Source organism: Silurus meridionalis, chromosome 8, assembly GCF_014805685.1.
Source record: "Silurus meridionalis isolate SWU-2019-XX chromosome 8, ASM1480568v1, whole genome shotgun sequence".
In the NCBI taxonomy this organism is placed as follows: domain Eukaryota; kingdom Metazoa; phylum Chordata; class Actinopteri; order Siluriformes; family Siluridae; genus Silurus; species Silurus meridionalis.
The window spans coordinates 6,204,726-6,232,461 of record NC_060891.1 but is presented as its reverse complement, the minus strand read 5'-3'; the positions used below and the strand labels follow the sequence as shown (position 1 = coordinate 6,232,461).

At 36.4% G+C, this 27,736-nt stretch overlaps 3 protein-coding genes across 3 annotated transcripts; 2 read left to right on the top strand and 1 right to left on the bottom strand.

Moving 5' to 3' along the window:
* Nucleotides 1–304: 304 nt before the first annotated feature.
* ppp1r14d (protein phosphatase 1 regulatory inhibitor subunit 14D) lies at nt 305–11,452 on the top strand. The gene is made up of 4 exons (XM_046855085.1): nt 305–708; nt 6,682–6,762; nt 8,994–9,026; nt 9,111–11,452. Exons 1-4 carry the CDS (start codon nt 535–537, stop codon nt 9,177–9,179), a joined length of 357 nt encoding a protein of 118 aa, XP_046711041.1. The 5' UTR covers nt 305–534; the 3' UTR covers nt 9,180–11,452.
* A 3,945-nt stretch (nt 11,453–15,397) lies between these two features.
* On the bottom strand, nt 15,398–22,590 carry zfyve19 (zinc finger, FYVE domain containing 19). The gene is made up of 12 exons (XM_046856245.1): nt 22,238–22,590; nt 21,265–21,386; nt 21,122–21,175; nt 20,875–21,038; nt 20,657–20,799; nt 19,627–19,729; nt 19,241–19,474; nt 18,966–19,042; nt 18,514–18,615; nt 17,908–18,077; nt 16,099–16,221; nt 15,398–15,886 (listed from the first exon to the last, which is right to left on the bottom strand). Exons 1-11 carry the CDS (start codon nt 22,289–22,291, stop codon nt 16,122–16,124), a joined length of 1,323 nt encoding a protein of 440 aa, XP_046712201.1. The 5' UTR covers nt 22,292–22,590; the 3' UTR covers nt 15,398–15,886; nt 16,099–16,121.
* Nucleotides 22,591–22,922: 332 nt separating this feature from the next.
* bub1bb (BUB1 mitotic checkpoint serine/threonine kinase Bb) lies at nt 22,923–27,478 on the top strand. The gene is made up of 10 exons (XM_046856246.1): nt 22,923–23,010; nt 23,160–23,231; nt 24,074–24,245; nt 24,342–24,401; nt 24,479–24,623; nt 24,709–24,905; nt 25,033–25,196; nt 25,487–25,668; nt 25,778–25,875; nt 26,804–27,478. The coding sequence occupies exons 3-10, from the start codon at nt 24,106–24,108 to the stop codon at nt 27,063–27,065; spliced, it is 1,248 nt and encodes a 415-aa protein (XP_046712202.1). The 5' UTR covers nt 22,923–23,010; nt 23,160–23,231; nt 24,074–24,105; the 3' UTR covers nt 27,066–27,478.
* Nucleotides 27,479–27,736: the final 258 nt, after the last annotated feature.

The following is a 27,736-nucleotide window of genomic DNA, read 5'->3' as shown; positions in this document are numbered from 1 at the left end:
CAACATGCAGTATGTTTCCTCCATTAAGCCATTTACAGTGAAAGCTGTGTAAAGTGTGGATGTAACATAAAGTTGGGTGTTTTTCAGTAAACCCTGTTACTCATCTTGTACTTTTCAGCTTATCAGTCTCTCTCTCTGTGACCTGTGCTCATGGACTCTCATAAAACACTCTGGGAAACAACACACACACACACACACACACACACACACACACACACACACACACACACACACACACACACACACACACACACACACATACACAAAAGCTTCCATTACAAGCCTCCAAAGAAACAGACGGTGAGCGTGCAAGTAGCTAAAAGACAGTGAGAGAAAGACAGAGAGAAGAAGAGCTGTAATAAAAAGCCAGTCAGAGGGGCTGTTGTAGAGAGCGTGAGCAGCAATTCTGAGAGAGGGAGGGTGACAGAAAGAGAGGTGGCAAGACAGAGAGGGAAAGAGAGAGAGAGAGAGAGAGAGAGAGAGAGACACGGCTTGCAGAGTGCTCTTCCTTGTTTGTGTGCAGCCGTGGCAGCCATGGCGTCGGAACCAGGCACCCAGTCCAGGGTGATGTTTCAAACCAAAGAGGAGGAGCCCCCCCATCGCAAGCTGGGCAAACTGACAGTGAAATACAACCGTAAAGACCTCCAAAGGAGATTGGACATTGAGGAGTGGATCGACGGGCAGCTGCACCTGCTTTATGACTGTGAGGTGAGAGACAGAATGATCAGAGCACTGTAAGTTCTTAGAGAGTATGTCGTTTAGACCTGTTTAGTAAATCATCCAACAGGGTAAAGTGTGTAGTACACACCCAGAGAGACATGGCTACTCAGGTTCAGTCTTCATAAATGATCAATTAAGAGCCCATTTTTAACCAGTTTATTTATCACACTAAATTCTAAAATACTAGAGGACTAATTCAGGATTGTAGTACTGAACCTGGTGCTGCCATAGATTAATGATCAGTGAGATCAGTTCTGCTGTCTTGTCATGCTTGTCACTTGACAGGTTGTATCTTACCTTAGGTGTCCTCATATGCCTTCCTGCTAAGGCAGTAAACTGGCCAGAAATAAAAACTAAACTTATGGCATGGATCAGTGAGAAAATAAATAACTACAGCTATCCCTTGGTTTGTCATGGACTTGGACATACTATATACTTTTAAAAAATGCATAGAATGAGCACTCTACTTTTGCTTTTGGGTGACATTTTTATTTGCTAATCTTACTTCAAATGACTGAGACAGGATACAACAAAGTTAAGGGTCTGGCTCAAGGACCCAACTATAGCAACTTGGTCCTGTTGAGTGTTGTTTCAGATTATTAGACGAATGCCTTGATCACGCAGGAAGATACATTATCCTGGAGGTCCTACACACTGGATTGCCTATGTTTTTATTAGAGAAGGTGTCTTTGGGGGGGTGTTGTAAATGTGAGATTTATATGAAATACGCTCAGCTGTCTCTGGAGATACCATGGCAACAAGGCTCCCACTGCAATGTACAAACGGAAGTTATGACAGGCAATTTTAAAAACATTATGTGATGTTTGCTTTCTATATTGGTTGGGTTTGAATATAAGTTGTACAATAATTTTAAAGCTAGGACTAAAGTCTGGAAGGTGAAACGCTTAGGCTGACATGCCTGCTTGTTTTTGAGTTATATACACTGATTCCTGTCTATTTGCCTCCCACTTCCGCTGATTATCAGTGTCCTCTCGACAGAGTGACAGTGTCAGTCGGTGGGTTGCAGCCAAAATCACTTGCAGCATATTGTAGCACAGGATCTGTGTGAGATTTAGCTCACAGATGAACAGGAGAGAGAAACAGTTTTAGTTTATTTTTTCACTTTAAAAAAAATCTAAGTTGCGTTTGTTGATCATGTGCGGCTTGTAAACGTCATTTGAACTGAAATGAAATTGTTGTATTGTATTGAGACATGTGGACATTAATAAAGGAGAAAAATGTATAAACTGATAAACTTATCACCTTATTGGCAAAATCTTTTATTCTAAATACAGTAAGGAAATCACTGTAATCAGCTACATCTCTACATTATAAATGCATCAGAAATATGTTAAACAACCAACATTTTATACATTTAAACAAGAAGTGGTTGTTAAATTGTGATAGCAGACTAGTGACAACATGATAGATTGTCGACTAAAGAACCATAAACTGTTGACATGTTTTTTAGGTATCATTTGAAAAGCTGGCACAGAACTATCACATGACAGGATCATAACAGTCCATAAATGGTTATTTACTGTAAAGTCTCAAAAGCAGGCTATCCAAGTGCATACATCTAAACAAACAACAATGATAAGAAATCTCTATTTATATAAATTTACTCTTCAATAAAATGATATCAAATAGTTTCTTGTAAACTTGAAAATGAAAGACAACTAGAATGTCCCAGACATTCTTGCTGATCTGAAGTTACCCTTTTTACAATGGAGAAAGCCTATTTCTGCTTTCTTTCTTTTGGCTTCTCCCATTAGGGGTCGCCACAGCGGATCATCCGTATTCATGATCTGCATGTTCAATTTGGCATGTTTTTATGCTGGATGCCCTTCCTAACACAACCCTCCCCATTTATCCGGGCTTGGGACTAAGAGTGCACTTGCTTGTGTAACCCTAATGGCTGGGGTTGGTTCCCTGACCGAGGATCAAACCCAGGCCGCAGCGGTGAGAGCGCCGCATCCTCACCACTAGACCACCAGGGAACCTTGCGTAAGCTTATTTCTGCTATCATTCTTCTTTTTTCTCCATTAACTGGATTCATGTTCCTGTTATGTTTTCATAACTATGATGAAAATCACATGGTTGAAAAAATTTCTATAATTTCTCACACTTGCAAATTTGTGAGAAACACCCAATTCGATTTTTTTTTATCTCTTATTGACTCACTAATTAACACCTAGCTGCACTCAAGAGGTGGATCCTTGTTTTAAAATGATAGAAGGAAACTGAAGAACCCAGAGGAAAGCCAATGGGCACAGCAGAACATGCACACAAATTACACTCAGTCCATGACCTGAATTTAGGATCAAACTGGGGAGCTGTGAGATGGCAATGTTACCCATTGAGTGACAGTGCTGCCTCCATCATCCCTACAACAATATCCATTTATTCATGAGCTCAAATACAGTATAAAAGTGCTTGAACTTCCAGATATTATGCCCTTTTTGATTGCCAAATTTTGGGAATGTTTGCAAACAAGAGACCTAGACACATGTTTCTTAATGGCCTTGCAGCCTAAAATACCCTATATTTTATTTGATTATGAAACTAGAAGCCAGAAAACTGATGTTCTAATATGCAAACATTCATTATGTTCACATTATGCTCTCTGTGGTATACATCACTCTACTGCTCTGTGGGATGTTCGACAACATGCTTGTAAGTTTGTTTAGACAGAATTTTGTGTGTTAGCATTATAGACGATTCTAATGTTTAAAGTGAGACTGTGATTGTTGTCTACCTACATTCTCATGCAGAAGGTTTCTTGAGGCATTTATGCACTCTGGTGCTTTTAGTTTATGTATGCAGAGTACTTTACACACAATATTAGACAGATTGTTGAGGCTAATGTTCGCTTGTGATGCAGCTGATGTTCACATTTTCACAAAATCCTTACCTTCTTTCAAGGTTTTATGGAGGCCATGTCCGTTAAAGTGCTGGTTCGCATGGTTAAAACATTGCTAACAAGTCTTACTTTCAGTACATTAATAAAAAATATTTCTTCCATGACTAAATAATCTCACTATAATATCATATTTAGCATTTTTCTTTTTGCATTTTTGCATTTATTTTGCATGAACAGCTGTATTTCTTTATAAAAGCAATTTATTATTAAGTTTTCTACTTAGAAAGCACTTAGCTAGGTGCTAAGTCACAGTACTTGAGTGGCAATGCATTTGTCCACATGGTCGATAAAGAGGCTGAATTTTGCATGGCTTGGCTGAAAGGTTACGCTTTGGGTATGGCAAGTCTTCATGTGGAAGCGTTTACCGTCAGTCCCCAGTGTCACTGAATGAATTATTCATTCTCATCTCTAATGCATTCAGCCACTCATTGGATGCCACAAAGCCTTTGTGTGTCTCTGACTGCATTTTCATGTATTACAAATAAATAAATAAATCATATGTCATGATGACTTCCTATCAGCAACGTTGTTTGAATTGATGACAAGAGACAAGTGAATGCATGGAAGCTTAGATGGAAAGCACTTTGGGTATATAAAAGCAATGATAGGGCCATCTGTTAAAAAATTAGGCGAACTGATGGAAAGCAAAATTGTGCACCTAGCTGTGGCAGAAACATTTAGCTTTAGACTTGGTGCACAGAAAGTTTCATCATAAAAACTCACAGTAGAAGTGTTCTAATTGGATATAACCTTTATAACTACTGTTTTATGTTTGTAGTAGAAATTTCCTTTATTTTTCTGGAAGGATTATGATACTAGCCATTATATTAGTTTCAGAGAAAGAAATGTTAGGATTTGCACTAATCCAAACTAGTGTATGTCCAAAATATTTCAAGCAAGGCTTGTCCTGAAATAAATTATTCAGCTACTCGAGTTTTATCACATACTCATTTCTGGCCCTGGTGCAGAAAGATGATGATAGATGGATAGAACACTTAAAATCTTCAAATGCCCTAGGAGCTTTAAAAGTCTACATATCATATAAGTGCCAATTCAGCAGGGCCCACTACAACTGAATATTATATAACTTAAGAGTTGCAATATAATACCTAAGTATACAATTGCATGAAATATTGCTTCTGATGTCATCAAATGTCCAACACCTCAAAACAATATTGTATGCTTTCAAACCTTATACACAATGTGAAGACAAAAAAGACATACTTTAGCATAGTAACATAGCAATTATTACACTAATCTTTTTTCTTGCATAGAAATTGTCATGGGTTCACATTTTATTTTGTGGCCCCATCACAATCTTTGGTCATACACTTTATGGACAAGTATTGGGACATCTGCCTTTTCCAGCTCTATGTGGTTCTTCCCCAAACTGTCACCACAGAGCTGGGGGCATACAATTGTAAAGGATGTATTGAAGGATTTTACTTGCTCTTAACTAGGAGACCCAAACTTGTTCCAGCATGACAATGTCCTTCTGCACATGGAGATCTCCATAAAGATATGGGTTGGAGTGGAAAATCTTGAGTGGCCTGCACCCCAAGCCTTCTCATTCTTTATTACTACCTGAACATCTTCCCAGAAGAGTGGCAGTTGTTATAAAAGAAAATAGGGGCTAAATGTAGAAAGGGATTTTCAAAAAAGCACATACCAATCATATGGTCAGGTGTCTAAGCATGCAGATTTAACAATTGTACATAGTTAACATAATGTGACAGCCATTTTTTTTAAACGTATAAGCTTTAGCTTATAATACTGCAGCCAATAGATCTATACATAACATGCACAAACATGTAACATGTACAAAAGCTCTTCCTGTTTTCCTGTGAGTGTGAATTATAATAATGAATTATCTAGCATGGATCATTTAACAGCTAGGACAAACTGCACATTACAGGACTCAGTGAAGCTTCTCAGTCCCCCTCTACTGAAGCAGAGAAGCTGCATCAGATTTTGTGTGAGAGCTCATTACTAACACTGGGTGCAATGTTCTGTTCTTCATACTTTTACTTACTATATGGCAAAGTTCCTGTAGACTGTATTCTCTCCATGTTATTTTAGAATCCATTTTTTAGATATTTTATAATACATTTTCATAAAACCGACCATGAGCCAAAGAATTACAAGTAAAAGACAGATCTTGTTTGTTATGTTAATAAACACTGGATATATGCAAATGCAGGTTAAGGTTCATTTTAATAAATACATTAACAACATTTGTACAATATTTAACAATACATTTGACATGCAGGCTCAGAATCAGCAATCAGAGGAAAAAGGTCAGGCGATCAACAAACAGTATATTATATATATATATATAGGGCAACCTTGAACCAGAGTAACCTTGAAACAAAGTACAAAAGACAGGACGTGATCAGAGTAGCACACAAGATGCTAAGCCTTGGTAAAAAAGAAAAGTAATTTGATTGGGTATAAGGTATATTGATGACTAATTATTGGGAAGGTGATTGTGAACTCTATAGTGGGTGCTGTAAGTTGGAGTCCCCAGCAGTCATGTGTGAAGGCCACGAGATGTTGATATTTGTGTCTATCACTGAATGTGGTAAGGTAGCAAAATGTGATAAATTTATTATCAAGAGGTAATTAAAGGCATCTCATTGCAATAGCCAATCAGATCAGCTCCTCTTAGTGTGAAGTGAGTGTGGGCTGTGCAACGTAAACAAAATAGTTAGGTTTCCTTAATTACTATATTTTATGTTAATGTAATAAACTTATAGCAACATATATATAAAGGTACTTGAAAATGGTCAGAAATGAGAATTATTTTCATTTGAAAACATTAAAGTGCAATATAGTAACAGTGCTATATATATATCATTTTGTTGAGTACTTCTATATTAACAATATCGCTCAAGACTATTTACAATGTCCTTCACTTTAAATGAATCACATTCTTCTACCTTCAACATGGTGTCTCTGCATTTTCTAAATTCAAACATAAAACTCTGTATTTTGATCTAATCTTTTAGCAAAGCTTATCACATATCTGCTTTTCCTAGGAGGAAGAGATTCCTGAGTTAGAGATTGACATTGATGAACTTCTGGAGCTCTCAGATGAAGAACAGAGAACCAGACTTCATGTAAGTTGTACATTTTTTCTTTATCACTTTATATTACACCTCCATACACAACTACAGAAAACAACATGATGGTAGACCATACTGTAGGTTAGATTTTTAGTGTTGGCTATAGAAATATTACATATAGACATATTGAGATTTTGGACGTCACCTATGTTTCTTACATTGTTAAATAAATGCTATGGTGCTTTTATAACAGTATTATATTCTAACTTTATGTCAATCAGAATTTGTTACAGTATATACATTTTCAATATAATGTTATATTGTGGTGTCAGTGTGCATTGCACATGCTTTTATTGGCAAACACACAATTACACCCCACAGCAGCAGGCATGGTTATCCACAGGTCTAGCTATGCCAGGAAAGAAACAATACATGGAACAAAACCCAGCAGACTCCCTCTGGATAGCACATCATGTCGTAAAATAGTCTTGCAACCAAAATAACTTGTTTTATCCCGAAAGCCAAACTATAATGATCTCTGCCTTTTCTCTAGGCATTTGGTGACTTTGATTTGGCCAACCATGTCATACATAAGAAAAGGAAAAAAACCACTAATGCAGATATTCTATTATTCTTTAATACCTAATATAACATATTTTGTGTAATATTAGAGAATATAAGTTAAGTTAAATTTACCCAATTTGGAAAAAATTTAGATTTTCACTGATATTAGAAGCATATGACTGTATAGTTTATAACCTGAATAGCTGTAATAGGCATTTAAATCAGTTGTACTATAAATGAGATGGTTTCTTTGTTTGTATTGTACTATTTATAGGTTTTGTTCAACTAGAAACTTTGAAATAAAATCTGCATTAATTTAGCAGATTACAGTTGTAACTTATTTGTTCATTTATAAAAATGATCACATCATAAATGAGGAGAACCACGGCAATATTTTTACTATAATGTAGTTTGGTATAATGAAAATATACTTTCGTTCTATGGCCATTAATCAAGTGTGATTTTTTAAATTAGTAATATGTGTTGTTTTGGATCAGACAGTGCAGGATTTAACTTTATGGCACTTGGCAAACTTCTTTAACTAAAGTAAATTGAAGTGAATTTATTTATCAATAAATATCTTGGTACTGGTTCACTAGGCCATTGAGTACTAAGAGTACTATTAATCTAAAAACTATTTTGGGAGGTAAGATAGTATGAGTATATCATGACACTATACTATTGTACAGTACATCGTGTTGTAAAGTACAGTGTATTATAACACAGCTGCATCATAAGAATTATGAATGATCATAAAATGTGTCCAAAAGGACTATCATGTGGTCTGAATCTGTGAGGTCATTTCATGGGGAAAGCCCCGTAAGTGTTTTCCTGCTGTGTCCAGTAGACCAGACAGTGGCCATTCAAAACCAATTACCAAATAATCATCTGTCTTGCAGAAATAATATGATTTTCTTCCTTGTCATTGCATAATATCATTGTACTATGGGGATTGTAGAATATACATACATATATACAGAATATGTATACTTCTACAGACATTCATTAGAGGTGTGCTACACCAGAAAGTAAAAAATGATTTCACTTGGGTGCACCATGCTTGTGAGGACAGCTGTCATCTCTGATCACCTTTCTGGTTAGTCCTAAGGTGACTTCCATTCTTTATGACATTTCTGGCATATGTTATCCATGTGGGCGGTTAGAAGTAGTGAAATAGAACACTAATTAGGTATATAACCGTGGCTTCATTAAGCTTGGACAACTGCCATGTTTCCCTTGTAATTCAGAACCGCCTTTTGACCTGGTGAGAACTAGACGAGAAGGTACCGGGGAAAGATGGCAGTGTGACAACAGTGTTTGTTGCAAATCTGCATCCTTTGTCACTTTGTGACTGTTAAAAGATCTCTGCATAAACAAAATTCATCCAAGTGATTTTCACTGCACATGGTGGCTATTCAGATTTGTTTGGAGCAAGAAAAAATCAATTGTATAGGGCATTTACTGCAGAATATAAGTGTTCAGTTCTCTTAAATTAATAATTTTGATGCATTTTTATAGACAGGAATTATTTTTGCATAAAGAATTCAGAAGTGACAGTCTGTACAGTGGGACCAAAATCATGATGTAATTCCAAATCAACACAGTTTGCACCGCAAAGATACAGCTCAGTTGTACAATATATATTATTCAAGTAGCTTGGCTATATTTGTTATATAACTTTATGATATAAGAATCATTTTCTATTTTTTTTCTCTTAACAGGAGCTTTTGCAAGAATGTGGAAAGCCAAAAGAGGTACAGTGCAAATATTCTCACTCGTACTCATTATAGCTTTTACATGGAAGGAAATTGTTATACTCTGTTTATTCACCCTCACAGGACTTCATCAACGGGTTACTTTATCGGATGAAAGGCCTGCGCAAGATGTCAGGACCCCTCAAGAAATAGGTCAAAATCCACAATCAAGATAATGTGAAAAACTGTCTGAAAATTCATACTCACCTGTATAAAGTTGTATGTATGTCAATGGAATTATGTACAAATGTTGAACTTCCCTTGACGAGTCAGTCAACAAGGGAGCTGTCCATAAGTATAATTTTTTTTTATATTATTCTTTATGTACATTTCTGACACTTTTTCCAGCAGACATACAGTTGCCTCATATATAAAATTGTACTGTCTATTACTCACGTTTTTTTGTGACTTGTACATTTTTGGTTGCCTATTTATATGTTTTTGTTCTGAAAAGTACTGTATGTGACCATAAAGAATACATTTTCAAGTGTAGACTGTGTGTAATCTTTAACCATGTTGTTAAATGTTTTCCTCTTAGTTTAGTATAATTATTAAATGCCACAGTTTGTTGTAGGTGAATGAAATAAATCATTTACGCTACACTGGGCCAATTTCTCAAAGGCATAGCTTAATTTACATATAAAGGGAGCTGTTTTTTAAAAACAAACAACTGTCTTGCATTAACACGGATGGAAAATGTGTTAAAGGCAGAATTGTACAATACTGGAAGACACAGTCATGGGAAAAAGAAAGTACACCCTCCTAATAATCTAAATAACAGTTGTGTTTTTCTAAATTCTTTAAACCAATAACTTACAGATAGGGAAAAATAATGTGGTATGGACTTTTCCGTGGCCATTCCAACACTTTCATATTTGTGCCTCTTTAGTAATTCAGATGTTGATTTCCTGGTGTGCTTGGCATCATTGTCATGTTGCGTGACCCAAATCAGCCAAGCTTTAGCTGTTGGACAGATGGCCTCACATTTGTCTGAAAAATATTCAGAAAAAGTGTTGATGGTTGCCTTCATCTATTCAGTTGTTTTATCCAAATCATGAATTTAACTTATATTGCATAAGAACATTGTTTCCTTCTTACAAGAGAAGAAAACTGGGAAACCGAAATTAAACAAATATAAATACAAGTTTGTTTACACCAGAAAAGCCACTATGGGTCTATTTTCAATATAATAAATTACTTGTTATTTAGAATGTGCAGAAAAAAACACAAATCACAAACCTCATGTTCTATTGCTTTATATTAGCTATAGATTTTTGCATTTTATAATGACCAAAAAAACACATTTAATTTGGGACTCAACAATATGCCGACCAGTTACTAATTATACAATTACATTAATTGTTGAGGAGATTACAGAGACCCGAATGCCACATGATGTAACTCTTGAGTATTGATATTTCTGTGCATGGAACAGTCTGAACCTGGACTGGATTTGGACTACACTGGGATACCAATTTCTCTGAAGATTGCCAACTGTCTTGAAAGCTCTGTATTTGTAAACAACCGATCATGTTGTAGAATTGTGAGTTTCAAACCTTTTGGAGCTGGTCCTATAACTCTTCCTAGACTGATGAGCAGCACCAGTATCTTCTCTGAAGCCACAGGATGATGATTTTTATTCTTGCCACACACTTGAATGTTGTAGAACATTCTGCTGTTATAGAGATACTTAGTCACATTTTCTTTAATGATTGTGGAAGTAGGAAGGGTGTAATATTTTTCTGCTGCCTGGTTTGGGAATATTGTTTGGGACTACAAATTAAAATCTATAGTTTCTCTTTTGAGAAATAAAAACTTAGAATTCAAGATTGTTATCCTTTATTCCATGACTGTATGTAGAAAATGATATATTAAAAAAACAATAACAAAAACAACAGCAAATCTTACCTAATATACACAGTGTAAAAAAGAAGAAAAATCTTAACTTTGAAAGATAATTTGAACACATCTCTTCTGTAACTGTTGCCTTTATCTATAGAAATGGTATGGAATGGTATCTGATATCCAGAGATGATGTGAGAAGCTCTCAGAGTAAACTGAAAACCACTTCCATCTCAGTGCAATTCTGTGTCACAGCAGCTATTATGCGATGAATGAAACATACTGTTGTAAGATCATGAATAGATAATTGTGCTTAGCATGTCACAGAATTACATCATCATCACAAGTCAATTCAGTGTGGTCAGCCTGTGGCTGTCTGAAGACGTCTGTCTGCTTGCGCATATGCGTCTTGGTCATGTCTAACACACCTGTTGCTTGTTTCTTTTCATGAGCAATTTTAATGCATTGCTCATCCATTTAATGTCTGTTGTACTGGAATTGAGATGCTATTAGTATGTATAAATAAATAAATAGTATACATATAATATATACACACACACACACACACACACAAAATTCACAGTTCAGTTTTTAAGTCACGGTTCGATACAATTTCAGTACACTTAAGAAATGCAAAACATTTATTTTAAACAAACTGTATACATTTTTTAGATTTTAAATTGAATTCCTGCTTGGTTAAATATCAAATAATATTTTATAATATAAAAATAAAATATAAAATTGAATAAATGAAATGAATGCAAATCACTTTTTGTTACATTGATTTAATTGAGTAACCAATTAAATTGCCACAAACTATATTGATTAACAAAAAAAATGATGTTTGTTAGTTTGTTTGTTTTTATGTGTGTGTTTTACATTTAAAATTAGATTTTCTAAAGAAAATGTAACTTCCATTTATTTCAGCATTTTACTTGAAAAAATGTCTTCATTCCTTCCATCATTTATTCATCTCAATATGCGGATTGTCAGGATTTTCTCCATTTAAAATAAAAGCTGGACATAAAACAGAGAATTATTTAGCATTTTCATGCATGCACAAAACAAATCTCCTGTACACTTGTACTGAAAGGAAATCAGGAAGGGGCAAACAGTCTTGTGTATGTATTATAGTATAGATATTTTTGGCATTCAGGTGAGATATCTCTAAGCGGTACCATAATTTGCAGGATGCTGACTCCTGGGAAAGAACGGACTCAAAGGCACTTCATTTTGTACAATCCGTATCACAGTCCTTTTCAATTTACACTAGTGAATTTCAAATTGTTTGGAGATGGTTTAGATTGATGAGCAGCAACAACTGATTGTCTGAGACCATAGTTTTTTTTTTTGGACTGGTATGAATGAGTGTCCAAAGATCAACATAAGGTTTGATATAACTGTATTATATCTTTAAAGTCAAGCTATTAAGAGCTGCGAGATTTTATCCTGCTCATTTAATATTGCAACCAGTAATCTTTTGTAGAATTTATTGGCCTCCACTGTCTTTCTGCTAACAAGTAAGAGAGCATAAAAAGGTAGTCAATAGAATTTACAGCTTTAAAAGTAAAAAACAAATACATAAACTTTTATTAAGTTGTTGGTATTATAATAACTTATAACCTTGTGTGCCTTCTTGTCTTAGCACACAAGGTAATAATCTTCATTTAATGTCTTTTATGTATTAATAATAACCAAATGGCTCAAAATCAATTTCAGAAATGTTCTTTCACAATGTAAACATTGATCTCACCCATATTTATGAACATTGCAAAGCCATTGATTTTTCATTTATTATAATCAGTATGCTGTAGGGCAAATAATTGTTGCAATTAAACTTGGATGACCCTTCCCCCATCTACAAGGCATTAAGGTTCACTGAAAGTATTAAAATAATCAATTAAATGCTATGACCTTAACAGAATCACATCTTAGTAAAACACCTTCTTTCCACCGGATTTTGTAGCCTATTTGTGGAGATTTGTGCTCATTCTGCCACCAGAGCATTAGTGAGGTCAGACACTGATTTCAAACAAAGTGGCCTGGGGTGCAGTCGGTGCTTATTCAGCACAAACCTCCACACCCACACTCCAATAGCTAGTGGAACATCTTTTCAAAGGAGTGGAGATTATTATTACAGCAAACAGGGACTAAATGCAGAAAGGGATATTCAAAAGTCAATGTGAATCTGATCTGGTGACTACAAACTTTTGTCTACATAGTGCAGGGATGGGCTTTTTGCCTCACGGGCCACAATGGGTTCTAGAATTTGACAGGGGGGCCGGGCTAGAAGAAATTATAATATATATACAGTACAGACCAAAAGTTTGGACACACCTTCTCATTCAAAGAGTTTTCTTTATTTTCATGACTATGAAAATTGTAGATTCACACTGAAGGCATCAAAACTATGAAATAACACATGTGGAATTATATATGGAATTATATACATAACAAAAAAGTGTGAAACAACTGAAAAATGTCATATTCTAGGTTCGTCAAAGTAGCCACCTTTTGCTTTGATTACTGCTCTGCACACTCTTGGCATTCTCTTGATGAGCTTCAAGAGGTAGTCACCTGAAATGGTCTTCCAACAGTCTTGAAGGAGTTCCCGAGAGATGCTTGGCACTTGTTGGCCTTTTTGCCTTCACTCTGCGGTCCAGCTCACCCCTAAACCATCTCGATTGGGTTCAGGTCCGGTGACTGTGGAGGCCAGGTCATCTGGCGCAGCACCCCATCACTCTCCTTCTTGGTCAAATAGCCCTTGATGCCTTCAGTGTGACTCTACAATTTTCATAGTCATAAAAATAAAGAAAACTCTTTGAATGAGAAGGTGTGTCCAAACTTTTGGTCTGTACTGAAAAAAAAAAAAAAAAAAAAAAAAAAAAATATATATATATATATATATAAATAATATTACATACACATTATTATATATGTGTATATCACATTACAATAGAGCTGAACTTCTGCTGCGATCAGTTCCAATTGCACTTCTTGTGGTGCGGTTTCAGGGTCTTGTGACAGGGGACTGTGGCTTATAGACAGGTGCGACGTATTTATGTTCAAAATAAAAATCTTTGTCAAATTCAGTGGGTGCGGCTTATATTTGGGTGCGCTTAATAGTCCGGAAATTACGGGTAATACACGAGAACAAGGTCAATGTATCTGAAGTGCGACATCTTTTGGGGAAATGTGGGCATTACAAGGAAAAGGTCAATTGAACAAGGTTTACCCGTTCCTATTTTAATAGAATTTGGTGACGTTCGGCGGACCGGATTAATAAACCCAACGGGCCTTAGTTTGCCCATGTCTGATATAGTGTATAGCAAAGTGATCAGCTGTAGTTTTAAAGAAATGTAATTAAGATTACAATTTTACAATTTCAACAATAATTATGTAAATATACACCAAAATAATACACATAAATTGTGAATTAGTGTGTTATTTACCAGGTATTTAGGAATGCTCTTTTTGTTTCAGAACAAAAAGAAATAATAAAACAAAAAAATAAATCTGAATGTAGCATTATTACTCACATGCAACACAGGAAAGCTGTTCTTCTAACTATAGCAACCACAACATGCAATATGAGCTCTTACATTAACACTGTGTTTTAAACAAGCAGTTTTCCAGTCAGTGAGACAACAAACTAGTTCTTCTCTTTTAGCAAAAAAGTGCATGTTTAGTGTCCTAATGTAACACTCACTAGAAGTTCAATAATGCTAAAGCACTTGATAATGCTAAGGCACTCTCTCACCACTCATCTCCCCCTTTCACATTCATTCCAACTCTCTATGATGGACCACACAATGATTATACGTCCCAAGAGTTGGTCTGTACTGCATGCTAATGCACCCATTTCTCCCTATTACATTTGTTCTGCATCTGTAGTGCCCATTTAACTTTTAGATGCTTATTTTAAATCCATTTAAAATCCTGCCAATAAAATCAGAGTTCTGTATGTAATAAAGCATCCAACAAGAATCCAATAGAAACAAGATGACACAGTGATGTTGGACAACAATGCTAGATCAGATAGGAGAAAGCGTGAGAATGAGTAAGAGAGACGGGCGGGTGTGTGTGTGTGTGTGTGTGTGTGTGTGTGTGTGTAGGTGGGGTGGGGGGATGCGCTTGAGTGGTGTAGTGACTCATGTCTCAGTTAAACATAACCGCAAGAATCCCACAAACCGCCAGCCAGACACAGCTGAAATTCAGTAGCCTCTTAGACACTGATAACATAAAAGCCTAGCAGTCATACTTGAATATGAAACCTTCAAGCAATGACCATAGTGCTTTATTGACTGGCACGGACATGATTCAATCGATTAAAACCATTACTCACTTCTATTGTTACCAGGGGCAATTTTGCCATGTACATTTAAAAAAAAAAAGTGATTTCAGCCTTACAGTACCTGTCAAAAGTCAGGAAGCACCTTTTATCGTTTAGTGAGACACATGCATGTTGCTTTTGTTTATATTCAACAAACCAGGTAAAGGGTAAAAGAACACACGAATTAGACAGTGAATGACTTGAAAACATTTTTTACTCTAACAGAAATGACCAGACTGCCTCACACTAGAAGTGTCACTTACAAAGCAAACAGTCAGCTGGAGTGTTATCTATCATGGAATGGCCTGTCCACACCTGCATACCATTAAACCGCTCTCAGATAAACTGGATCGCATTGTCAGAAAGTAATATTCAACTAGCAAAGAAGACCTCTGGCAAGTTTTACAAGAGGCATGGCAAAATATTCAGCTGAATGTTTAGAGAAAATAACTGTCCAGAAGCCATGAGTGTGTAAAGATGTTATTCATGTTAAGGAAGGACCCGCAAACCTTAATTAAGGTGTATATTATACATTTCTAGGGCAGCTTGTTGGTGTAGAGTGAACTGCTGATGCCTCACAGCTTCAGGGTCTCTGGTTCAATCCTGAGCTTGTGGTAAAGGCTGATGTGCAACGGCTGGCCTCATGCTTTCCTCATTGCTTCCGGGAAAGTGATCAATTGCGACCCTGAGCAAGACAAAGCATTTACTGAATATAAATGAACAAATTCATATAAATATCGCATTTAAGTAGCTTTTAAAATCAAATAAATCCAATAAAATGTAAATCCTTGAATATGAAATTACTACACAGTACTTTTAACAACCATTTTGAGATACTTGAATGTTTTTTTCCCCATAATAAATTATATTTGCTTTCAAAATATGTTCTTTACTGACATGTGGGTCGCTCATGACACACTTTAGCTTCGCTTTAAGGAACCTTTCGTCTTCTTGCTTTTCTTAGGGGCTGTGTAACTGGATGTGCGGTGTTCTTTTCGATCATATTCATCATGGCCTTCCCTTTTGGGAGGGAAAAAAAAACTGAATTACAACACACAAGAAGTGGTTCAGACACAGTAAAAAATGTCCACAAGCAAAAAAAAAAACCCCGACATAATATTTTACCATAACCCTTTTTGGATCAATTCGAAAAAGTCTAATTACTTTCTAATTACTAATCTGCTGCTTTCAATAATAATAAACATGGAAACATAATAGTGGAGTAGAAGAAGGACCCCATGCAAATTTCTTAATGATGCACAATGTGGAATATTTCAAATTCCACTCAGGTATATTTGATCAGATAATGCTCTAAATGACTCAAAAAAACATTGGAATTGAAAAACAAACAAACAAACAAACAAAGTAAGTGGATATTTTTATGTAATTTACATTATATGGACAAAAGAATTGGGAAGCCTGAATTTCCACACATGGCGTTCTTTTTTTTTTTTTAAATCACACAATTATACAGGATGCTTTTGGATGTGGCAGATGTTTGACACGATTGGTCAAGTTTACGCTGCTGCTGCAATGAGTCGTTTGAGTTGCACTTTGAAAGCTTGAAAGAAAATCAGTGAAGGAGTGCGAGAGATCAGGAAGACTTTCAACGAGCTTAACCCCCGAAAATGTCAAAACCATTCAGCAACTTGCGCAGGATGTTCGTCAGTACGACCCTGAGAAGAAGCAACAGTCTTCACAGTGGAAGAGCCCATCGTCTCCACGACTAAAACAAGGCGAGGCAGGTCCGAGCTTGACTCATTGTTTGGATGCTCATTGTTTTTTTCGACATTCGAAACATTGTGCATCATGAATTTGTCCCCGGGGCAGACCGTCAATAGTAAGTTCTACTGCCAGGTTTTAAGGCGTCTGAGGAGGACATTCAGTGAACGCGACCAGATCTGTGCCACTTAAGTCTCGAAACTTTTTGATACCACCTTTTATGACTACAGTAACAAGAACATCAAACTTTTCAAACCATCTACAAATTAAACCCAGATGATAAATCAGTAGGCTTACAGTCTGGCTTTAGAGGCATTATATTTTGTGGATGCATGTGGTAATTATTATTTTTTTTTTCTCCCAAGGTTATGCTTGAGAATTGTTGCTCTACAATCACTATGGCAGATTTTTAAGACCAAAGAAAATTTGTGGGTTAATTTTTTTTACTTTGGACAATAACAAACTCATCCAGGGGAAAGCAACTACCAAAAAAGTGGTGCTTACAGAACGTGATCTGGAATTGTGACGATGCACATGCACACACTGCAATGTCAACTAAGGAGGTTTTAACCAGAAACAGTGCGGTTATAACTTCACTTCCACAGAGTTTACCAAATCCCGCCTCTTGGAACTTCTGTATGTTCCCTAAATTAAGAAGGAGGCTTATATCGAAAGAGTGCATCTGTGGGTGTTTTGTCGTGGTGAGATTTTTAGGATTTATGATACCACTCAAAGACAGATTAGCCAGAAATTAATTGGCAAAATCTCCAACTGTTTTGAGTATGTTTGTTACATTCCAAATCTGGACATTTTTGGGTCCCTCTTGTAATTTTGTTCATGACCAGAGGACAAAAATAGTGCCTGGGAGTAAATATACTCATTTACAGCTACGTGAAAGAAGAAAGTGCATTCACACTCACAATTATATGATATTTCATATGAAATTATATTCATTTGATTTAATAAGCTTGAACGGGTCCTTACCTAAAGCACCGGTTGCAGTACAGGTCCTGGTCACACGTGTGGCACCGAATGGTGGCATCCTGATTACAGATACAGCACCAGGGCAGCTCGTCTTCTTCCTCATCATCATCACCCTCATCATGCACAGCACCCCAGTGCACAGAGACAGCAGGAGGCTTTGGTTTAGATGACTGGAATTTGACATAAACAGTACTAAGTTAGAAAGTGCTAGTTGAAGCTGAAGTGCCTCCCTGTGGCTTAAAAGTGTATTACAGATTATCTAATGGTAAACCTTCTATTCCTTGTATCACTGCTTATTATAAAAGTAATTTTTTGTAGGTTTATAATCATTTCAAATGAGATGGGATCGGCTTTACAATGGGATCATCTTTACATGCATTCCCAATGGGATGTAAGTATCAGCATGTGATAGTATGTGAGTATTATAAACTCAATTCAATTCAGATTTATTTGTATAGTGCTTTTAACAATGGACATTGTCCCAAAGCAGCTTTACAGAAATAAAAGGGTTATGAAAGTTGCATTTAAAAGTTTAGTGCCAATAGTTTTATCTCTAATAAGTTTAACTCAACTGGCTGAGTATAAAATATAGAGAAATGTTGTTACCTGCTTTTTATTGGAATTGGGATTTACTTTCTTTTCTTGGCCACTGTGCTCTGGAGGGATGTTATAACCACTGGCTTCATCTAAAGCTGTTTCTTCTGAGATCTTAAAACAAAAATAGACATATTGTGGGGAATAAATGATTTGTGAGAAAAAGGAAAAACGAGAAAGATTTTACAGCATTTAGTTAAAGCATTTACAAAAGCCGAGTTTCATTTATATATATATATATATATATATATATATATATATATATATATATATATATATATATATTTAAAAATAAAAAAACTTTTACAGTTATTAAAATGCATGTTTATAATAAATGAAAACACAGAAAAGGTCAAAATATGACTGGACAATATTAAAACATGGTCAGATGACAAAATAAATTGTTAAAATACTCTTTTCTGGAGATTGCTATCACCAAATGTAGAATATTTAATTATACAGACTCTTTTTAAAATCCTGCCGATTGCTTCCTCCTCAGTCTCATCATCACTGTCAGGTTGATTTAAGTCTTTGATAGTTACTGAAACACACAAGCACAACCATATAACTTTGCAAATTCTTACTCTGGAGTTGTGATGCTACCGACCCACTGCAACACTGCTCCACATACATTGAGGTATTCTGATGTCTCAATTTGAGCTACACGCTTCAGATGAATGTCCAAAATTACTTCAGATACAAAAATGTTTACACTACATATCGAGCAACATGAAGTTACCTTTGTCTGGGTCTCGTCCCTGGAGCACAGACAGTCTCTTGGCTACCTGAAGAAGCTGCTCTTGGTTGTTTTTCTCTCGTTTCAACTCATCCATAGCCTCTGTCAGCAAACGGCTCTTTTCGTCCTCTATCTGCTTGAGTGACAGCTGCTCATCGTCCAAATTGTCCTCCACTGTCCCGCTTGCTTGCTTGTTCAGATCGTTTAGGGGTGTGACTGGACTTTCAGAGTCATCAGCTATATTAGATCACATGACAAGGGAACAAAAGATATCTGTAAGTGTAAATTAAATTTACAAATTAAATACATGCACACAAAAAAGGTACATAATAACCTAATAAACAGGTCAAATAATTAATATGCTGATCAAAAAAGACTGTAATAAATACCATCGGGGCACTGTGATCTGTCAATGGCAACTTCCTCTGTCATCTGCGTGATCAAGTCATTGGCCTGTTCGGTTTGAGTCCTAGTGTCAGGCCGCTGGTGAACCTGCCATATTGAAGCATTAAATGTTCATGCTGACTGTTTTGGTGGTCAAGCACAACTAAAAAAAGATTTGGAATAAAAGTAATAGACTGTAATGACCATGTGGGATTATATTAGACAGTAAGTGAACATTCAGTTCTCTTAGCCACAGACCGGTCAGATTGGTCATGCTGAACTCTGTCCACCACCAAGAGCAACAACACCAAAAATGGACCAATGGAAGAAAATGGATTTACAGGACTTAAAGGATCCACTGCTAACATCTTGGTGCTAAACACACCTACAGAGGTTGTGCAAAGTCCATGCCTTAATGGGTCAGAAATGTTTTGATTGCACAAGGAAGGCAGACATGATAAAGTCTCGGGTCTCTAGATGTTTCAAATGTTATTGTTGACTGATGTAACATCAATATATTTCTATCAACATATTCAACATGGTCTCGGGTAAAAGAGCAGTGGTTTACCAGTATGACAGTATGCTGAAAAGGTAAGCGCTAATAAACTTAGTTACAGTGCTGTAACTAATAATATGGCAAAGATGCCCCAATATGAATGCAAGATAATGTTTTCTTTCATAAAGCAATTGCATATATACGTTCCATGCCACTACATGCATGACATGATTATCATAAATCATTTCCCTAATGTGGAGATAATATCTATTTAAATTGCTTGCTTGTTGAATGTCTCTTTGTTGTTTGTTTACAGAATTGCATCTCTGTGTTTGTCACTTGCTAGTAAAAATAAGCTTAAAGCAAATACAATAATATTCTAAAAATCATGAAATTAGCTCTTATTATCTAACCACCTGAAATAAATGCCTTCTACTTACTAAATAAATTCCACATATAAACTTTTATTTAATACAGAGTCTAAAAATCCCTTCAGGAACCACTCTGTGCACAGTCCTAATGTAGCCATATATACGTACTGAGGGAGGAGCTTGAGAAGGAGGTGGTCTTCCTTGTAAAACAGCCAAACGTTCTTCCATATCTCGAGTTGAAAGCACTGGCTGATCTGGAGCTTTCAGTGCAGCAAGACGAGACTCTATCTCTTTCTCAGACGGTATTGACTCTACAATCAATGTTGGGAAAAATATGCATTTTGTGTTGAACTGCATTTATTAATTGGGATAATGATCACTCTTACTTGGTTTGGTTTCCTCTTTCAGCTTCTGGAGTCTTTGTGCAATTGCTTGGTCCTCCTTACTAAGACCTCTTGTTGAAATGAACGATGGTATATTATTCGCTCCCCTTGCATTTTGAGACTGTTGAGACTTTTGAGTCTGTTTGGCTTCAAAGGCAGCGACCCGTCTGCAACCCAAGACATCGTTTGTGATACTTAGCTATATGGAGAAGACTTCAAAAAGCAAAAATGTAAGCTTTCCTGCGCTTACTTTTTATAGTTTTCAGGTGGTGACCATCTTGATGCATCATTCTGTTTTCCACCACTGAACATACAGCACAAAATGCATTTACACCTCATTTACAGCTTACTTCTACAGCATATTACAAAGCATCGGCATATTCACAAACAAACCTTGTTAAATTTCCATGGCACTGCTTGCACACTTTTTGTTGAGTGTTACCGTAGCGTGGCACCAAAGCACTGAACATTAGACATCCTGAACAAAACGAGCGTCCACAGTTTTTGCAGCCCAACTGCAATGAAATTAAATGTTCATTACTTATAGGCAAAAACAGACAGGGTAAAAAACAAATGGTGACAAAATTGACGGTTCAGTTCACTGTTTACCCCAGGTACCTGAACTCCTCCACCTTCTCCACCTTTTCTCCCTGCAACTGCACCCCTCCACTGCCCTCCCTCTCATTCACACACATGTACTCTGTCTTACTCCTACTGACTTTCATTCCACTTCTCTCCAGTGCAAACCTCCACCTCTCCAGGATCTTCTCAACCTGCTCACTACTCTCACCACAAATCACAATACCATCCACAAACATCTGACTTCGTCGTCTCACAAAGTGCTTACCACCCACTTCTCTGCCACACCTGACTTCCTCAGATATATGAGAAAGTCATTTTTATATATATATATATATATATATATATATATATATATATATATATATATACACACACACACACACACACACACACACACACACACAAAGTCACATGTATGTCTATCAAGTTGCTAACAAGATGTCCAATGTTGAAAGGGATTTTATAAATTGAAATTAAATTAAATTGAATTAAACTGTCTAACATCTTGATATTTTGGTAAATACATAAATGGCACTTATTTAAAACGTATCAATTCAGCAATGTATTGGTTAAATATAGTTTAAGATTAAATCTAGTACACTGATTATGTTTTATACAGAGAAACAATATTTACACAAAATACAGTGTAACAGTACTACGTATGATACAAATCATTTTAAATAAAATATATCATTTTACAGAAAATATGCTTCTTAGTAATTCGTTTTTCTTTTATTATTATTATTATTATTATTATTATTAATCAACATACAAATAAACAAACCTCTTTTTTGAAGAGAGTGAACTTTGAAGCACAACCATAGCATCGCTTATCCATATTTGGCCTTCCACAGAATCTGGGATACAATTATACTGAGGCCAATAGACAATATTTAACACCACAGACGATTCAGAGACCAACAACGTTTTAGAGATTTATCCATATATTAGGAAAAAACCAACATACTTTATTGCCAAAATCAACTTAAATGTTTAATGAAGAAAAGACCAAACTGGTCTGGAAAAACACCAAATTCAACTACACTCCCATTTGTCGAAGAAGAAAAACACAGGAAGTACTTGTTTTGTCAGCACACGGGAAATGTAGTCTGGCTAAACTAATTATCAGGTAACATGCGTCTGAAATGAACATTTTAATGTTCTTATTTAATCTTGTTTTTATTTTAATTTATATTGAACGAATAAGAACGTCTTTTTTTTTCAACAACGCATTACATAACCGGAAACTGATTATTCAAACTGTTTTAAACTACATTACCCAGAACTGCCTTATACACCACATACAAGGCACGGTTCGTTTAAAAAGCAAAAAATAAACTGCAATAAAAGATAATGGTTGAATTTATTTTTGTAAAACAAAAATGTATATCGCTTTTTAAAAATGTACATAGTTCATTGTAAATTAAACTTAAATAAACACTTGATGTTGGGGCTTCAGTCACGTGAGCAGGAGACGTCCCCCAATCAGCGCGCTGTCGGTTTACGTTTGAATCTACAGGCGGAGACGGATATAGACGTTCGGAAGAGCGTGGAACGGTAAAAAAAAAAAATCCGAAATAAATAAATGCATTTGTTATTTATGGATTATTTTGTCTAGATATTGATTATGAAAGAGGTCTGCTTACGCTGAGACAAAAAAGGTATGTAGTTACTGTAGCTTACTGTGAATGCTTCTTTGTTTGCAGGCAGAACTTCTGATGAGCCAGAGATCAGGAACCTGAGAACAGCACTGCTTGGATTTCTGTAGAATTATACAGGTATCTATACAGTTGTGTTGTTTCAGATCTTTACATTATTCAGACAGCTGTCAGAGTATAAACTGTATGTTTGCTATAGCAACGCTTTCTGCTGATTGTTGTTTATACAGGAGTGCATGCACAACACAGTAAACCATCTCCTTTGGCTGATGTGAATGAAGTGACACTATGGGCATCAGCAGTGAATGATGTATTTTATGTGTATCTGGGGAAGAGATGGAACCAGGATGCAAATTGTTATTATTACTATTATTATTGTTCTGACATTCATATTGTGACATGTACCGTTTACCTAAACACTGTTGCACACTAAGTACACCCTTACATGTACTTGCAAAAATAGATTGCAGAATAGTTTGATGATCATAACGACAAGATCTCAATCAAGCATTTGTGGCATGTGCAAGACAAACAAGTCTGATCCCTGCAGGCCCCACCTCACATTTTTAAAGAACTTGCTAAAGGATCTACTGAGAACGTTAAGGTGCCACCTGCAGAGGTATTGTGCAGTCCATGCCTTGATGTGTCAGTGCTGTTTTTGGCTGTGTAGGGGGGCTTATACAATGCTAGGCAGGTGGTTTTAATGTCAGAACTGACTTGTATGTGTGTGTATGTTCATATATACTATATAAGAAACTATAAACTGTGTAATAAGCTCTCTATAAAATCTGTATATGCTGCCCGAGTTTCAGTGGATATTAGAAATACATGTCTGACATGTTGCTTGTATCTTTAATTACACTAGATCTTTTTTGTCTTCTTACCCAGTCCTGACTGAGTTAAATGACGAGATGTAGATTTTTTTTTTATTTGTTTACATTATTAAGCTATTTATTTTTAAGGCCGAAATTGCAATCCACACTGTCCGCTAACAATGGCCGATGGAGAGGTGGATTGGGAGTTATGCAAAGAGAACATCCAGCCTCTGAGGCGTGGCCGAGCCATCTCCGCTTTGCATCAAGCACTCACCCAGCAGCAAGAGGGTACCACAAGTGCCATCAACCAACAAAAACAGTAAGCACTCTTCTTCTTTTTTGTGTGTGGATTTTCATTTGTATGATGGAGGTCATTCATTCAGTGCGCTTTTTTCCCCCCACCCCACATTTCTAGAGCATACGAGCTAGAGCTTCGGATGTATGATGGAGATGACCCTCTTGATGTCTGGGATAGGTGAGATTGTCTTGAACGTTCTACTTAACATCCATTTCCCTCGTGACTGAGGAACGCTGACTGCCTTTGCTTTGCAGGTACATAAAATGGATAGAACAGACTTACCCACAGGGTGGTAAGGACAGTGGTTTGGCTGTTCTTCTCGAAAGAGCAGTCATGAAGTTTACAGAAGAAAAAAAGTATCACAACGATTTTCGTTATGTTGACCTTTGGATCAAATTTGTAAGTGTGTTACTATTTTTCCCCTCTATGGCTGAGCTTATACAGGTGATGTAGTAATTTCCCTGTGCTCTGCTTTGGATTATAGACCGAAAACTGTTCTGATCCGCTGGATGTCTACCGGTACATGCAAGCTCAGGGAATAGGGACAATGCAGGCATCTTTTTACATCGCATGGGCTGAAGAGTACGAGAAAAGGGGAAACTCGCGGATGGCCGACAGCACATTCCAAGAAGGTTTCAAGTGTGGGGCTGAACCTGTAGACCGCCTACAACAATTTCACAAGTATGGAGTATTGCATGTTTTCACTTCTGCTCTACAGATCGATTTTAGGTTATTGAATGAGATTCCCAGAGCCCTTCAAATGTCACATTCTTCGCTGTATGTAAATCCCTATTTATCAACTTTTCAGGGCTTTACAGGCACGTGTGTGTAGGCAGATGATGACATCGCTGAATGATCAGGAAACAGACGATGAGCTTTCAGAGCCTCAGAGGGGTTCACTTACAGAACTGAAAGCCAAGGGAAAGAAAAAAGCTGTTGCTCCAATCAACAGGGTGACTGGAAATCTTGGCTGTGAGTAACTGACCTACTAAAACAAGAACGTACATAAAATTCCTTGATTACAAAGTCTGGATATACAAATTGTAGGCGTGTTTTATATATAACCAGTTATTGGTTTTGTTAATGATAATATATATGGGTGACTTAACCAGAAAAATAAAAAGCACGACACTTTCCTGCAAAACATGAATTTAAATATTTGCGGAAGCACATTTCTGAACTACTAGAGAGCCAGATGGAAGAGAAGTAAATTACTCTAAGCAGGTGACACATTGACTGCTTATTGATTTCTCATTGTACAGATGCCAGGGGTCTGCAGTTTAAACAACCACTTGGGCCAAGTCAGAACAGTAGACTCTTGATATATGATGAGAATAAGGAGCACCCTGAACCTCAGGAACCTAAATTAGAATGTTGGCCAGCCCCTCCAATTGCTAAGCCCAAGGAGAACGAACAGAGACCTGATAAATGGACCAACGCTAAGGTATGAGGTCTGGTGTTTTGTATTTTATTCTAGTTTTATCTCAATCTGCCTCTTAATGCATTTAAACTGTTTTATTTTTATTTGAATTTTTATTTTTTCTCCCCCGCAGTTGCCACAGAAGTCCAGGTTTGGTCATACTGTTGTTGCTCCACCACCAAAGCCAACATTTCAACCATTTGTGGAGGAAAGTGATCAGCCTCCTGTGGTGTGAGTGCTCTCTGAGATTCTGATATCTGCATGGCTTATCGTGCTGACACGTGCCAATTAGGCCCAGAGCCTTCAAATTTTAATGTGTATGCTAATAACTGAATAATCGAACTGTATATTTTATCCTCCCACACTGCTTAATAGAAAACTAACTCTTGCTGTCATGTTTTAGAGGACATTACTCACTCTTTGCTAGATAATGCATTAAATAAGATGAGAAGCTTTTATTCCATGTCCTATGTATAAACTGTGTGTGTTTTCTGTCAGGTTGTTCATTTTGTACACCAGCTCTTTGGCTTGATCTGTTGGTTTTTAAGATGTACAACCCTTTTAGATTCTAAATTTATTTTGTCTGCAGACCAATATCTTGCAGTGTTTAAGAATTTATAGATCAATGGGTTGATCTCGGATGTCCTAGAAAGCATTTTTTTGGCAATCAACTCGAGATTTTTTTGTTGTTGTTGAACAGACATTGAACTAAATAAAAGCTACATAAAAAGCATAAGACAGCACAATAATTACTACACCACAGCAATAGTGTAGAGTTAAAGATGTGCAGTACAAACCTGTACACAATTTGTCAGAACAATTTTAGAAGTTCAGTGCAATAAGTCAACAGTGTAGTAATAAAATCTGGTTAATGTGAACTATATACTTTGGCATATTTTTCATCAGAAAAGCTTCTGTGCAATCTGTGGCTAGGAGCCATTGTCTGGGTGCATAAGTATATGTAAGGGATAGTATTGCCTCCATCCCTTTTTTCTTAAATTAAATCTTATTGGGTATAAGTTTGACAAGTCATTAGTATGCTAATGAAATTATATATTTTTTGTTTATTAATAAGGAAAAGAGCAAAAAGAAATGTCCTTGAAAGACTTGTAGTATGTTTACTAATCACGATCTATGGGTTATACTGTCCTTCCTTCAGAACACCATGTAAGATCAACCCAGCAGTGAATACCATACTTTCAGCAAGAAAGCCGCATCGTGAGGAGCAAACACCCCTAAAACGGCTACAAGAGAGGCAGCAGCACATGCAGCTCCAGCAGGAAGAAGAAGACAAAAGTGGAGAGAAAAGTATGTACTGCAAGGAGTTGCTGAACAGCGGTGTGACCGAGTTTACGTTCGAAGAGCTGCGTGCTGAGCGATACCGACAGAAATGCAGCCAGAGACTGGAAGCTAACAGCTAGTACGTAAAACGTAGGTCAAAAGGACTGATTTGTGCAAATAATCATGCCAACGATCTACACTCTGAATGAGGCTTTGCTGGTCCTGTTGTTTTTGTATTAGTACCTAAAATGTGGTGTTGGTCACATCGGTATTTGAGACCTTCTCATTCAAATATACTGCAGTTACAAATGCTTGACTGATTAATTCTATTTTCTATAGCTGTACTTTTCTATGTGATTTTGTACATATTTGACTTTTTTTTTTTTTTTTTTTTTTTTTATTTTAATAAAACCAGTTTTATTAAAGCATAGTGTGTTGGAAAAAACATATAATGCCACTCTTGAACATATTGACACTGAGACTGTGTAACACACCTTGTTCTCTCATTGCAAGAACCACATATTTTAATAAACACAAGCAGGGTTTTTTTTAACTGTGTTTGTGGTGAATTTTTATAGGTGAAGCTGTTTAAACCCCCCAATTATATTTTTTGCATTATGAGAAATGCACAAAAATAAATAATTATTTGACAATATTTTTAAATAAGCTCATTGATCTTGGTAGTTAAGGTTGATCAAACTTGTATAAATGTTCTGTTTTGTATACACTAAGGCCAAAATTATTTGGACACCTGTTTTTCACATACACGTCCTTCTACACAAAGGTGGAAGCACACAATGCTTTGTCGGTT